The following is a 16,766-nucleotide window of genomic DNA, read 5'->3' on the forward strand; positions in this document are numbered from 1 at the left end:
TTTTTTTAAACTGCAATGTTATTATTAATTAATAATCAAATTAGTATATAATAAAATTAAATTTAATGTGTGATTTAAAACTATTAAATATTATTTATTATCACAAAGTAAAGCAGTTCCTCGAAAAGTCCAAAAATCAGGAGATTTCAGTGTCTGAAGCCAAAGTGGTGTTACCAAAAGCATGTATGTTCTTTGAGGTTTTTTGTACACTGGACACTAAAAAAGTATATTAATTAATTTTATTATAAATAAAAAAATTATGATTGATCATTAGTTGTTAAGAATTACTTGATAAAGATGAGGATCTTTGTTGGGTTTATTATAAACAGCAAATATATGAATGACTGGCATTTCAACTGAAAGAACTTTATTTGAAGATTCACGTAATCTGTTGTTTCTACGATCCCAACCAGCTCCTTCAAGATATAGCCCATACACATAAACACCCTCCTAAACAATCATAACAAATTAAATTTAAAAAAATATTGCAATAAAGATATAAATAATTAAAATATACTTACAGCTGGTGAACTTCTAACATCATCACGTGATTGCCTCGTAACTTCATTGTGAAGTGTAACACTATCAAGTGCCCAGCCTTGATGAGCTCTTGTAACTTCTTGTCGCATTGCAGTTAAAAATCCTTTATTAAAAAAAATATATTAATTAATAGCTTATAATTGACAAAAAATTATTTGTAAATTAACCTTGTGGATTAAAAAATCCTGTCATCCAAAATTTAACTGGACGACCAAGTGTTATCCAATTGGAAAATTGTAAATTTCGTTCAAGAAGTTCAGTAAACCAAAAGCCTAAAGTTGCTGATTCCCAAGAACGTGACAACCACATTTTTGGAATTCTTGCATCATAAATACTATCCAAAGTATCTCTCAATTGCTAAAAGTATTTTGTGATATTAAATTATAAGATGATAAATAAATTAAATAAATATAATACCTCATTCATAACAATTGAACCATCAATAGCCAGTAAAAGTTCCTTGAGTGTCTTTTGAACAAGTGCAATGACAAGTTGCATACGATCAATTTCTTGTTTTAAAAATATATTCATAGATTCAGTTATTCCCATTGCATAAAGTCGATCTCTAACTTCAAATGGATCATACGTTGATGGTACTTTTTCCAACATTTCTTTTGCTTGTCTCATAACATTACCTTCACGTGTCTCACCAGAACTGCTTTCAGCTGATTGTTTTGGTTGCACTGACATTATTGTATCAAGAATTAATTGTGTTGTTCTACTCTGATATCTATCATACAAAAAACCCAATTAATAATATAAATTTTAATATTAAATAAAATGTTATTAATTACGTGATATCAGCATTACGATGAAGCCCATAAACTTGAGGTTGATCAATCAATGGAAGTGCATCAATTGCTGTTACATATTCTTGTACTTGTTTAAAATTTAATACTCGATATTCTTTATAAAAACCAAATTCAGGATTAAATATTGATTCAGAAAACCATACTTTAGCAAATGTATTTAACAATCGTTTGTCATAATCATCAGTGACTCTACCACCATACTGCACCTCACCAATCATATATCTATCATAATAAAATTTCATCAATAAATAATAACAATAAATTATAATTATACTTTTTACCTAATTGTATGCCAGCTTATTCCTCTTTTTGGATCATAATCATTAAAATAATTATTTAAAAAAATACAACAAGCCAGCCAATCAGATGAATTAAATTCATAAGGTATATTCCAACCAAGTGGACCAAATTTTCTTCTTTCTTGTACGACAGTATGTAAAAATGATACTGCATAAACAATTGGTATATATTGTGGAGCATCACATTGATCCAACATGTCTTGATTCATACCACTGTATGTAGATAATAATCCCGCACGTACACCTTTAGATAAATTGTTTAATTAATTAATTGATCCAATATTTAATATAAGTATTTTAATAATTTTACCCTGAGGTGGTTCATAAGTAAATTTAATAGACATTTGAAGAAGTGAAATTGGAAAATCTTTATGTGCTTCTGTTGTTATCCAAATTCTAAAATCTTGATGAGATGATGTCATGTCATTCATAAATTGTACCAGCTCGTTCATGTAACCAAGACCTAAATGACAATTTTGACAAAGTACCCAATAGCCCTGTAAAATTTTTAACAAAAAAATACGAAAATAAGGAAATAATAAAATTAAAAATGAAAAAATTATTTACTTTATTTTTAGCATCATTTAATAAACGTCGAGCATGAACTTCTTGACCTTGTCCCATTGATATACTCTTGCATTTTATTTCCATTTTTTTAGCAAGTCGTTCAATGCTAGGTGTTGGATCAGTGCCCATACTTAAAAAACATATCATTGGTGTTGTTGGACGAGATTCAGTGTACATGGAATCAAGCAATGTTATAACAGGCTCTGTATATCTTTCACCCAATGAACTAGCAATATATTTTCTTGACTGTGAAAGTGTTCTATCCATGCACCATGCTCTAGAATTATTAAAAAATTTCTTAATTATAGCCTACTAATTATTCAAGATTATTATAAATTTTACCTGATGAGAAGTAAACGACGTAATGTATCTAAATTATTGTAATTATTTGGAATAATTTCTTCCTCAGGTGCATCAGTGTCATACCAATATTTCCATTCTTTTTCTGATGCTTCAATGAATGACAAAATATGCTGAAATTGATGCAAAGCTGACAGTGCAACTAAATTCAACCATGTCATGTCAGGTATCCATTTACAATGTTTTGGACGAACAGCATTTAAATCAAGTGCTGCACCACTTTTAATTAAAAATTGAAATTCTAAATGACTAATATTACCACGTTGTAAATCAATTTTTAATGTCATTAATAATAAAAACATGTATTTATGTTCTTCATATAAACCACGAGCTTTGTATCTAAATATTTCATATGTTAACATTTCAATAATAAAATTAATTCTACGACTATTTACTGGACTTTTTTCTGATTTTTCTAATGCAAGATCAAAACGTTCTAAAAATTGTACCAATGATGTTTGATACATACAATTTACATTTGACATATCACAAATTAAAAAATATAAAACACTTCCACGTGTTGCTACTGGACGAAATTCTTCTCTTGCTGCATTTATTTGTATTTCTGTATCACGTGCAATTGTTATTTTTGTTGTAACTTCACTAGCAGTACGTTTTGTTATATTAAGTACTGTCATTAATTCTACATCTTCAATTAAAGAACCTTGTACTGTTGTTAATTTATGTAATAAATTTTCTTCAAGTTTTTTAATTTCTCTTTTATTTGATGTTATATCAATCATTAATTGAGTTCTTTCAATTTCTAATTCACGTTTTTCTGTAAGTATAACTCTACCAAGTAGTTGATCCTCTAAACCTTTTATTGTAACTGTAAAATCAATAACAGATGTACGTGCAAATATTTCTGGTGTATAAGATGGATTTGGAAGTTTTGTTGTTATATAAAAACGAAAATCTTGATTAACATCAACTTCTTTATCACCAAGTTTTACTTTTAATGTTGTACCAATTTTTATGTAATTTTTTTCAAGAACATTATCAAGTACTGGATCTAATTCTTCATCAATATCTTCAATTAATAATGGTCGTCCCAATGCAATACAATCTTCTAAATGTGTTCTAAAATATTTATGACTAAATGATGTTACTTGAAGATCAAAATTTTTCTCTTTATTTTTAATCCACGTTTTACCCTGAAGTTGAGGATCAATAAGTAATGAATATCTTGTTGCTTTTGTTACAATAATACCATTTTGTATTGATAATTCATCATTTGGTAATCCTTGTATATTCCATTCACCAGTTGTTGCGGTGTCAGTTAAACTTTCAACAATACTAATACTCTCAGAAAATGGAATTCTTCTTGTTTGCAATAATTTGAACCAAGTGTTTTGTAATAAATGACGAAATTCTTGATTAAATGGTCCACAATAAGATAAAAATCCAGTTAAAATTAAAGCATCACCAACGAGTCTTTCAGTTTCCGATTTAAACATAGCTAATTGTTGTGTCCATCTGACTCTTTCACCAGCTAATCCATCAATCATAGCTGTTGCTGTGTCCATTTTATCTTGGCATGCATCAGCTAAATTAACAATTTCTTGTCGTTCTTCCATAACAAGATCATAATCTTTTTGTATAATTCTTAAATCTTCATCTTTTGCACGTAATACTTTTTCAGCTTCAGCTAAATTATGATTAGCTTTTTCATGTTTAATTTGTTGTACAGCTAAATTTGCTTTTAATGGCAATACATCTTTATTTATTTCATAAAATGCTGCCATTGACATTGTCCATTGTATTAAACCAGCTACATTACCACAAGCTTGAACAGCAGCATCATAGGTGTACTGAGGATGAGTCAAATATGGTCTCATCAAGTCAACAAATTCACCATTAATATTATCTTTTGGAAAATTTTGTAAATTATACAAAAAACGTGTGTCTGCTAGTAATTTTAATGCTTCAGACCAAGATGGTATTAAAAATTGACGTTCTACATCTTGTTTAACTAATTCTAATTTTCTTGCAAATAAAATAAGCACACAATCCATAATTAGGGTAATTAAATAAGGTGGTTTACCTAATTTTCTTACAGTTGAAATATCTGTAGCTTTAATTGTTAATAAAGCAGCTTCAGCAGCTAATAATTCTGGCTCAGCAACTTTTAATTTTTCTTCAGCAATAGCTTTTTCTGATGATATTAATTTTAATAAATTTTCAGCTTTATCTTTTGATTTTTGTACTTCCTCTTTAACTTCTTCAGCATCACGTTTTTTTTCATCTACAATTTTTAATATACCATCAACTTGAATATTTTTAATTGCAATTTCTTCTTGATTTTTTTGTAAAACTTTTTGTAAACCATCAACTTGAATTGTTGCATCAACAAGTTTACTTAATCCATTTGACATTCTATGTGCAAGACCATTAATTTCATTAATTCGTTGATCATAAATTGTTTTATATCCATCAATAAATGATAAAAATGATTTTGGTGTTACATAAGCTTGTCGTCTAAATCTATTGTAATATTCTGTACAAGTATCACTAACACAATCTTGTACATCACCCATTATTTCAATGAGTTGTTCTTTGGTATCATGTGAACATTGAATATCATATTTACCCAAAAAATGTTCACTAACTGCACACAATGCATCTTTAGGCCATCTTGTAAACCAATTAATTGTACAGCCAGATATTAAACCAGGAAATTTAAGTGCTCTTGATTTAAATTTTTCACCAACTGGAGAAAAACAAAGAACAATATGAAGATTATTTCTTGCTCGCGATATAAAATAATCATATAAATTATCCTGTGTTGGTGGTTTTTTTGGATCATCTTTTTTCATAAATGGTATTAAACTTAATAATATTTCATCAAGTTCATCTTTTGGAAATAAATTTGCAACTTCACCAACACTTAGCACATTATTTAAATATTCAAGAAATGCTTCATCTTTAACATCATTATCAGTAAAAATAAATGTTAAACCAGTTGATTTTGTACCAGAATCACGATATAATTTTTTAATATCTTCAAGAAAACTAGCAACATTATAACTTCTTGTTAGCATAATTTGATAAAAATTATAACCAGCCATAAATGTTGCTAAACGAGTTAAACTTTGTTTTCCTGAACCACCAACTCCAACAAGCATTGCATTGCCTCTTGGTACTCCTAGTATTCTTGATATTCGTATAAGATGTACCAAAGCATCATGAAAAAATACCAAATCAAGTGACATACCACGAACAGTTTCATTAAATTGTTTCATATTTTCTTTAACTTTATCAATTGTAATTTTATAACTAGGAATTTCTTCATAAATTTTTGGAGCTTCAAGTACAAAATCATCTGGTTCAAAACCAGTTAGCTCAGGTGGTTCACGTAAAAAATCAACAAAATATGTTTCAACTGGATCATACAAATGATAATCATCAGGCATAAGTATTTCAACAGTACAACGTAAAGTATTTCTAAACCATTCTTTATCTTCATAGCTAATAAATCTATCAGATATAACACGTGTACATTCATGATCCCAAAGTTTTAATAGTGTTCTTGGTGTTTCACATTCAGCTGCTTTAATACGAAGTATACCTTCCCAAATACGTGATAAATCACGTATATTAAATACATAATGAAACTTTGCTGGTGTTGGTAACATTTTTGTTTTAGTCTGTTGCCAAAGTACACGTGTTAAAGGAATTAATTTTGGCACAAAATTAACAATATTTTCAGGAAATCTACTTGAACTAAAATATCCCTCTCCAATTGAGCCTAAAAAAAAAAATAAAAACATTAATAATAATCAATAAATTATCAATGATAAATAATAATAAGAAATAAATTTTTCTTACTGAATATTGTATCCATTGATTTATTTGAAGGAAGTGTACAATTAAATATATTAAATTGTCTTTTTAATCTTGGTGGAATGTCATTTCTTCCACCACCAGGATGTATCATTGCTGCTAAAAATTGTATGCTTTGTATAACATTAAAATCACCAGGTTTATCGAGTGAATAAACACCACCATATTCCATTAATTGTCTGACAAGTTCATTAGTTATTTGATCACCCCACTCATTGATAACTGGCATATTAATATCATCTATAAATACAGTCATTTTTTTTCCTCCAGGTGGACCATAAGTTGTGCCAACACGTTTCTCCACATAGCTTTCAAGAATTCTCTAATTATAAAATGAATAAAAAAATATAAATTTTAAATTAATTAATAAATATGACAAAACAAGCTAATTAAAAAAAATACCTGAACCATATTTGGTGTAGATGCAGATGAAAAATTAAATGATTTACTTAGATGATAATTTTTATCATAATTTGACATAAAACTTTTTAGCATAACTGTTTTAGCAGTTCCCTGTTCACCTAAATAAAAATTATTCATCAAATATTGTCATGTAAAAAGTCTTGTAATTAATTGATAATTAATTTAAATTTACCAATAAGTAAAACTGCTTTATTTTGTTTAGCAATAACTTCAATTAAAAATAGAGTTCGTGTATTGTCAACATTTGGCACTAATATACTTGAATAACTCAAAAGATAATCCGATGGATACTCAAATGTTGTTACTCTTTGACTCCAATGCATCCATTCACCATTTTCATCAACAAAATACTCAAATATTGTCTCGTCTTCGTTCAATTTTGGCCAGTCACATTTAGACGAATGAGACAATACAAATTCTTGAAAAGACAAACGAGCATCAAGTTCAAGAACTGCACCAAGACTCCACATTACAGAAAATAAAAATATTCGTTCTAATTGAGAATCTGTGACTTTTGAACCAGTATATTCTTCTCTTAATAATCCAGTTAGTAAATCAATACACTGACGAATATAAATAGCTTCAAGTAATGTCATTTTTGTAACTAATTTTGTTTTAACATAAATATAAGCATCACCATATAATTTATTAAATAATTCATTTAAAATATCAACTTCATGATTTGTTCGTGTTTTAAACCATCCTTGAACAATTGGTAACCATGATAAAACAGATGCACTTACAAATACCATTCCCATACGTGATACAGTTGCTGGTGAAGCATTGTCAATATTATCTGGTTCAAAAACTAATTTACTATTTGGTGTCATTGTTATTCTATCACCATTAGCAAGTGTAAGAGTTTTATTATCATCAAGAACTGAATTTAAATTTTCAATCCATACAGCATCAACTGGACCATCCAAAACAATCCAAAGATTTTCTGGTGGTTTAATATTAATTGAACGACGCCAAAGAGTTGAAAATATTCCATCAGTCCAATCATTTGTTGCAACATCTAGTCTTCCAAACATTTGTGGTGCTGTTATTGCTTTTGGATTCATTCTCAATTCTTTATGAGGCATATTCATTTCAGTTAATGCTCTCATCAGTGTCCACATACATCTTGTTTTACCTGATCCAGTTGGACCAAGTACCATTAATCCATGACGTACCAATGATGTTTCATAAAGTTGTATTACTTTTAAATTCCATTCAGGATGATTCATTATTCCAAATTTATTTGTAGCATTTGTTATTTCTTTTTGTAGCTCTTTATATGTTTGTTGTGTTAATTTTATTCCTGGAAACATATCTTCAATGAGAGACATAAATAGTGGCTCATCTTCATCAACTAATTTTGATAAATTCATATCACGAAGAACTCTCATTAATGTTGTCTCTTCTGAGTCTGTTGGACGTGCTCTTTTTTGTGCTCCAAGTGTTCGTAAACATGACAATATATTACGAAGACCAAAATCATAATGAACTTGTTTACTCAATTGTTCTTCACATAATTTATATAATGTAAAAAATTTACGTGATAAAATTATGTTTTCTTTAAATCCACAAGCTGCTAATTTAACTCTCATAATAATCTAAATATATCGGAATTAAAATTAGTATTTAAATGCATTTTAATTTAATTTAATTTACATACTTGTCTATCTGGTACCATCATGGCAACACTACGAAATTGTATTTTTAAATTTTCCGGTAATTCTTGACGTCCAGCATAGCCAGGATTCATAGTAATAAATAAACCAAATTCATAGTCAATTGAATAACTTTCACCATCACTAAAAAAGATAAAATTTTATATTAAATTATTAATTAATTATTAATTGTTAAAATAATACCTAAAAATAAAAGTTGAACGTCTTTCTTTACGTGCTGTTAAAACACTTGCCACTTGTTGGGCAGCTACTGAGAGTACTGGTAAATCAATACGATTAAATTCATCAAAACATCCCCAAGCACCAGCTTGAGCAAGTCCCTATGAAATAAAATAAATAAATAAATAAATATTAAATTATTAATTAAATGATTTAAATAAAAAAGTACCTTAATAATTCTACCAAGTCCACGAAAATCCATTTGATCAGAACAATTAAATACAACAACATATTTACCAAGTGCTTTACCCATGTCTTTTGTTGTTTCAGTTTTTCCTGTTCCAGCAGGACCAGCTGGAGCACCACCAAAATTCATTCCTAAAAAATAATTAAATGTTTTATTAAATTTTTCATATAAATTTAAATTACAAGCTTTTTATTTAGCCCTACCAATAGCTTGGGATAAAGTTATGTAACATCTATCAGTCAATGGTGTTATGGCAAGACGATCAGTACATCCTAAAAATTCATTTTGATATACAAAATCAACATCTGTTATTTTAATCAAAACAATTTCAGTCTCTTCATTGTAATAAAATCGTGCCTGTTTAAGCCACTCAAAATCTTGAATACTTTTAATTTTCATTCGACATAATTCATCAAAAATATCTCTAAATAAATAGTAAAATATTTATTAAAAATATATTTAATTTGTTTTTTATTTTTAACAAATAATTGTATATATTTTTTTACCTTTGATGAACGTGAATAGTAATAAGTGCCTCGTACTTAAGCCTAGCATATTTTGATAAATCTTTAATTGTAACTTCAATGAGTCCATTGAGTATATCCAAAAAATATTGATTTGTTTTTTTCATAATTGTTTTATCACGTCTAGATGTTAAAATAGCAATTTCAGAATTACGTGTCCACAGTACTTGAAGAGCCAATAAACCAACCTAAACAATATATTAATTTAATTATAAATAATTAATTATTTTACTCTTTTTTTTTTTAGTTTATAAATCACCTGAAGAATAGACTCGTCAATCAAGTGTAAAATTTCTGTATTTGGTTGAGCTAATAATTGTAGCCCTTGTGATATAACACTTCCAACAGATTGTTGATGCATTTTTAAAAGTAAAACCAACCAATTTTCAAGACCACCTGTACACATTACCTCTTTGTCAAATACAACTTTTTCATTTTCACGAGAATACATTGCTTTTATCATTTCATAATCAGTTGGTGAAAATTCCAACTATTAAAAAAAATTAATATAAATATTTATTCAAACGACAATATATAATTTACAATATTTAAAACTTGCTTTTGCAATATTATCAAATAATCCATCAAGATAATTTTGAATAGTATGACAATCTGTAGCTTGTCCCAATATTTCCAATAAACTTGGATCGGAAATAAAACAAAATCTTGGAAAGGCACTTCTTTTTGTTTCTAAATAACCACTCAATGATTTTTGACATGATTCTAATTGTTCCAATAAATGAGGAAGAAGTTGTCCCATTGTTTCATCACCAGTACATGTTTCAACAGCATTTATTTTTTCATGAGCACGTAGCATTAATTTAACCCATGCTTTATCAATATTCTATAAATTAAAAAAATTAATTATTCTCTAGTTTAGGTGTTTAAATATATTTAAATATTACTGAAAAACGTTTAGCTTCAGCTGGAAGTTGCTTAGCTATGTCACCACCAATAAACACAGCCTCAAGATATGCCCATAAATTTTGTACCATTAGCCATTTAGCTAATATCTCAGATGTGTTACTCAATTTTTTTTGCCAAAGTTGTATATCTTTTTTAAAATGTGCATTATAACTGTAATAATTATAAAAAAATATTGTAGCTTTGTTTGCAATAATTAAAAGAATATTATTATTTTTTACAAACCGATTTGCTAAAAGTGAACTGACAGCCATCAAACTGTCTTCAAGCTGTGCAACAATTTCATTAGTCTCAGTTCCTTGAAGCAATAATTCACCTCTTTGTTTAAAATTAGAAAATTTCAAATCAACAATTGACCAGTCAGCAACAATTTGACGAATTTTACTTTCAATATCTTTTTCTTTACTCGCACTAATACATATATCCTCAACTTCATCTTTGTATTTTAATAGTGGTGCTTTTAGGACTTGTGCCAAAGTAAAACCCTCTGCAGTAACATTAAATTCATACTTGCATAATGCTGACATTCTTTCCCAGTGACGATCTTTCATTGATTCATTTGCCATTAATTCAAGCAATGGACATGTTTCACTAAAGTCATCAATTTTTTTTTTTAAATCAATATATGCTGGCCAGCTATTCATTGCTTTTGGCAATTTTCGACATCTAAAAAATAATTAAATAATTTATTTCTATAAAAATTCTCATGGGAAAACGCATCGATAGATATTTTTTAAATTTTTCAGACAATTAGAGGGGGATTTAAACTATTCAAAAAAAAATTCACGACGTCAGCCAAGCATTATTTTTCGATTTACAATATAAACCCTATTTTCGAAATTTTATTTTTCGAGTTTCGAAATTTTAATTTTATAAAAATTCTCATAAGAAAACGCTTCGGTAGATATTTTTAAAATTTGTCAAACAATTAGAGGAAGGTTTCAACTATACTCAAAAAAATTCCCAACCTCGACCAAGCATTATTTTTTGTTGAAGAATATTTTCAAGGTTTGATTATTTTAAATAATTCACCTTATTTGAAATTCTCCAAGTTCAGCGATAATAATTTCTGTATCAACTTCAGTCCATGGAATTTCATAATACCCATCAATTGATTGTAAAACTTGAAGATACAAGCTATATAATTTTTGTAATAAATTTAATTCTTTTTTTCGTTTTTCAAGTGCAGGATATTGAGTTACTTCAATACCAAATAAAATTTCACCACTGCTAAAAGTCTGATAACGTTCCCATAATTCATCAAACCTTGCTTGTGCAAGAATAACTCTAAATAATTTAAAATAAATAAATTAAATTAATTATCATGCTTTAAATTAATCAATTTAATTATCATGCTTTAAATTAATCAATTTAATTTTTAATTACCTTTCACTAGCTTCTGCAGCTGGAATACCCTCAACCATTGGTCCATTAATCTCAAAATCTATATCAAATTCTTCGACATTTTTAATTAAAATATTAACACCATCTGTTAATTCATTTCTCAATGGTTCTTGCATATCACAAATAATACTTTGTACTTGTTTTGCCTTAAAAATTATATTAAAATTAATTTCTTTTAAATAAATTTAATTTAAACAAATGTCCTATCAACAAATCAAATTAATATTAAATTTATTTATCAACAATTCATCTCTTAGAATTAATTCCATATCAAGACTAATAAAATCATTTCGAATACTATTTAAACATGCCATTCCAATTCTAACATCTTCAAGATCTTTTATTGTTCTTCCAAGTGTTTTATTTTTATCACTGATATAATCAGTGAGGTGTTTTAACTTTGACTTAATCCATGTAGTCAATATAGTACCATATGATGATTTCCATGCTTTTGCTTCTAATGACAGTGCTAGTTTTAATTTATCTAAAACAAAAAAAAAAAAAATAGATTAATCAAGGAAAATATATGTATATTGTTTTCCCAATTATTTAGAACGTAAAAATAATTTTTTTTTATTCTCCTGCTACTTTGAAACATATAGAAACGAGGTATTGATTTTTCACTTCAACGTTAAGGTACATGAGACGACTCTGAATTATCATGTCCATCGGTCCGACCGTGTGGCCTAATGGATAAGGCGTCTGACTTCGAATCAGAAGATTTGCAGGTTCGAGTCCTGTCACGGTCGTAAATTAATATTTTTTTTGCATTTTGTTTAAACAATATTCCCTTAATTATATCAACATTATTGTTTTCATAATATAAACTTTATGGAATCCTTTTAAATGTATTTTTCTGTCGGTTGTTTTATCAATTCATGATCTGAAACTCTGAATACTTGTTGTACAACTAACCCATGTTAACTTCAACTGGACCAAGAACATGAAACTCTGGAAGATTATTTATTTCGTTGACTAAATTATCATATTCAACAAATTTTTCTCTAATGTCTTGTGTTGTTGGCTCATCGTCGATAATCTTTTGTATTTCATTATCTCGCTCTTCTGTCCACACATGTTTATATTTTTTAACATAATTCTGCAATAATTAATTATCAATATTAACATTACAATAATAAATAATTTTAGTATAAAAATAATTACATTTCCAAGCAAAGCAATGTCATTTCGAAGTGTCAAAACTGTTCCTTGAAGACTCATTGATGAACGAATTATTTCTTTATGACCAGACACAATTTGTTCATACGTCTTTAAAACTCTCAGCTCATCCTCTGTCAATAATAAAAAATCATTAACAAAAATAATAGTATTTATTAAAATAAATACCAATTATATTTACCATCAATTGTTTCTATACCAAGAGTATTTCTTTTCATCGATAATAAAAAATATTTTTGTCCCCAAATAGTTATGTCTTTATGTACACTAATTAAATTATTAACTACATTACCAAAATGTAACTGTAATTCATCAATTGTTGGTACAATTGCAATACTAGGTATTTGTAAAATAAATTGAGTCAATAATAATGGTCCATCAACTTGGATTGTATCTTCTTTTACCACTAAATTACTAAAATAAATAAAATTAATTAAAACAATTGTCATGATTTATCAACTATCATTATCTTACCTCGATACACTGACTCGTTTCTTCAACAAATCCAATGAATTTTTTGTACAATTAATTAAAGCCTCAATAAAACGATTATTAAAATATGTAAAAACTTCTAAACAATCATTGTATATTGAAGTTTTATCAAGTTTAATATCAGTATCAATTACATCAAAGCCTGTATGAAAATAAAAAAATTATTTATCATTTTTTATTGGAGTTTTAATAATAGAAAATAATAATAATTTACCTGGTTCAAATGGACTTTTATCTAGCTTGGCTTGTGACCAAACTGGTCTATTGATTTTATCAATATCCAACCACTCATATTTGTTGGCTTCACTTTGTTCCAGCTCTGATGATTCATCAAAAAGACCTAAACACTTGTTGATTATTTCCATGACAGCTTTTTCAGCAGAACTTGATTTAATTTGTAATTCAATTAATATATCATCAACATATTTTTTATTATATCTTGCAAAATCATATGGTGTATATGCTTGATCAAAAAATTTAATAATTTTAATTTTCGAAATTGCCTGAAATACTCTATCAATTCTAGCTTCTCTAATGTCCATTATTTCTTTGGTAAATAGCTTTATACTTTGTATAACATTATCAATGTCATTTGATATATCAGAAATTTCTAATGACGTCCATGTTACAACAGATAATAATGGTAAAAATGATATTTCAAGTTTTTGTAATGCTGATTTCATCATATTTAAAAATATACTTGGAATTGATTTTCTAACATTGTTATTATCATTGACAAGTTTTTTAATTTTTTCATAACCAGATAATATTCTATCTTCACAAAATGTTATTATTTGTATGAACTCTGGTACAGGTAAATTTAATCTAAACATATGTTCAGCTTCTCGTATAACTTCAATGATATAAGGATCAAAATTAACATCGTACTTGTTTGTTGTTGGATTTCTTACTAACACTGGTGATGTTAAAGCTAATCTAACAACCTCTGATGAATCATACCATGCTTTGTGATAAATCATTTCATAATAAAGTGATACACTGACAAATGAATTATATTTTTTAATACATTTTTGTAGACGTTCATGTGTTATGACTTTTTCATGTTTTTTAAATATATTCATTGGTCCTTGAATACGTTTACATAGTTGACGAATCCATATTATTCTACCAGCAACTGGTGGAATATTTCTTGGTAATACTGGTGATGATCTATCAGCATTATAACGATCTCGTATTTGTTCAATTTCTTGCTGATACATTGACTCTAGCTCCAAGTATTTTCTATCAATCCATAATCTACTAAATTTAAGCTTTTCAAATCTATAAAAAAAAAAACAAAATTAATACTACAATTTTATTTCTTTTATTTATAATAAATTACCTGACAACTAAACGAAGTGCTTCATCAATATTTGGTGCTTCTCCAATTGTATTAAAAAAATATTCACGCATTTTAAGTTCAATTGTTGATATATTTTTAGTAAATTCATCATAATTAATATCAAAATCAGCTGTACGATGATTTAGAGGATCACATTTATGACTTGTTATTTGTTTAAATGTATCTGTAAATTTTTTAGTATATTCATCAATTCCATATAGTGAAGAACTGTAAAGAATTGATTGTGCTAAATTTGTTTCTAACACATGAATTACTTTTGATAATCTATTTGTAAATTTTTCAAATTTTCCAAACACATGTATTTGTGATATTTCAATTGGTTTTTCATCAATTAAATCAATACTTTTTTTCATATTATTATATGCTTCATAGTATTGTTCATATACTCTGATACAATCTTTCATTCTTGATATAACAGCTGCTTTTGAATCACACCAAATATCTTGTTTACCATTTTCATTTAAATGTGCTTTGCATGATAAAATTATTTGATTTGTTATTTTAACAAATATTGCTGCTACCATACGACGACAATTAAAAAATCTTGATGTTGAATGAATCATTTTAACAGCATGCATTAAAGATGGTAAATGATTACCAATTTCAGTTGGTCCAAGTCTGTATAATGGTTTTGTAAATTTTTCAAGTGAATAAAGATACTTGACATTATCAAATGAAAGTATTTGCAATGTTGTTACATCTTTTTCTAATTTTTTCCATTTTTTTACAAGCTTTGATCTAGCTTTTGTGATAAATTCAATGAATGCTTGACATCTTGGAGTCTCTATGTGTTCAATTATTGAACAAAAACATGATAAAATTGTACGCCAACTTGCCAGTTCATCAGTTGGTCCAACATTTTCAGTTTCACGACGAAGTTGTTGACTCTCAACAAGAGCTGTCTCCATTGTTCTCATCCATGTTGCAACACATTTTTCAATAATCACAATGACATCATAACTCTTTAAACTTGCCAATAATTTATCATTTGTCGAAAGATAATTATCATAAATATCTGTGTATTTATCAAACTTTGGAATGTTATGTAAATCCAAATAAATTAAATTAAGAAAATTACAAAAATCATTAAAATCTCCTAAAAAATCTTTTTGTATTTTTTTTCCAGGTGCATTTGTTGATAATTTTCCCCATTGACCAGTCAATTCAATTGATGGCTTATTTAATTTTGTTACAAATTTAGATATTCCAGCAAGAGGATTTGTCGTATCAATAAAATCAATGCAAGCATATTGTGTATCCTAAAATATTTAAATAAAAATTTAAAACAAATCAAGTTAAAATTATTTTTATGAATATAAATTAGCACCTCAATAAGTTGTTTTGATTCTAAATCACTATTAGAATTAATTCGATAAATAACAACACATTTTGATGATAATTTTTCGCTTGATCCATCAGTAACACAACAACGAAGCATCATTGGATCTTTTGAGTATGAACTCCATCTGCCAGATTCTATAATTACAACACAAATTAAGTTACAGCTTGTTGAATAATCATTTGTTTATTGTAATTATTATACCAAATGGAGGTGGACCCATTGGTTGATAATGAACAACAGCAGCTTTACGTCCATCCTTGACAAAAAAATTTGTAAAAATCTTTACGTACTCAGCATCATCAAGTATTCCATTTTCCAATGTTTCAGTGTCGGTATTTAAAATAAATCCAACAACGTCAAGAACATTTTGATGAATTGTTTTGAATGTACTTTGCCTTGATGATCTTAACTCTTTGTATTTAGCCTAGAGATAATTTAAAAATTATAAAACATAAAGACATGTTGTGTATAAAAATATAAAAGTCAAACCAATTTTTCTTTTGTCGTTTCAACAGGCATTCCTTCCATAACAAATATTCGACGTTTTAGTAATTCATTTATTCGCTGCTCAATTGCTGGCATCATGTAATCACGATGCTCGTTATTTGCCAT

The 16,766-nt window shown here is 27.6% G+C and overlaps 1 protein-coding gene and 1 non-coding gene across 2 annotated transcripts; one reads left to right on the forward strand and one right to left on the reverse strand.

The window, feature by feature from the left end:
* Positions 1-90: 90 nt before the first annotated feature.
* LOC122853519 (dynein axonemal heavy chain 8-like) lies at positions 91-16,766 on the reverse strand. The gene is given in 33 exon segments (XM_044154019.1): positions 91-216; positions 289-450; positions 522-643; positions 708-897; positions 958-1,270; positions 1,335-1,574; positions 1,634-1,895; positions 1,962-2,148; positions 2,219-2,495; positions 2,561-6,326; positions 6,407-6,743; positions 6,824-6,942; positions 7,017-8,442; positions 8,505-8,643; positions 8,704-8,840; positions 8,909-9,057; positions 9,130-9,350; positions 9,433-9,638; positions 9,710-9,940; positions 10,010-10,294; positions 10,356-10,527; positions 10,600-11,040; positions 11,407-11,661; positions 11,761-12,262; positions 12,694-12,874; positions 12,943-13,070; positions 13,139-13,371; positions 13,432-13,591; positions 13,664-14,730; positions 14,792-16,071; positions 16,140-16,288; positions 16,356-16,578; positions 16,644-16,766. Coding segments are annotated over 33 exon segments (13,809 nt in total).
* On the forward strand, positions 12,454-12,527 carry Trnar-ucg. The gene has a single exon. It is a non-coding gene; the product is annotated as a tRNA-Arg (tRNA).

Source organism: Aphidius gifuensis, linkage group LG3 (genome assembly GCF_014905175.1).
Source record: "Aphidius gifuensis isolate YNYX2018 linkage group LG3, ASM1490517v1, whole genome shotgun sequence".
Lineage (NCBI taxonomy): Eukaryota > Metazoa > Arthropoda > Insecta > Hymenoptera > Braconidae > Aphidius > Aphidius gifuensis.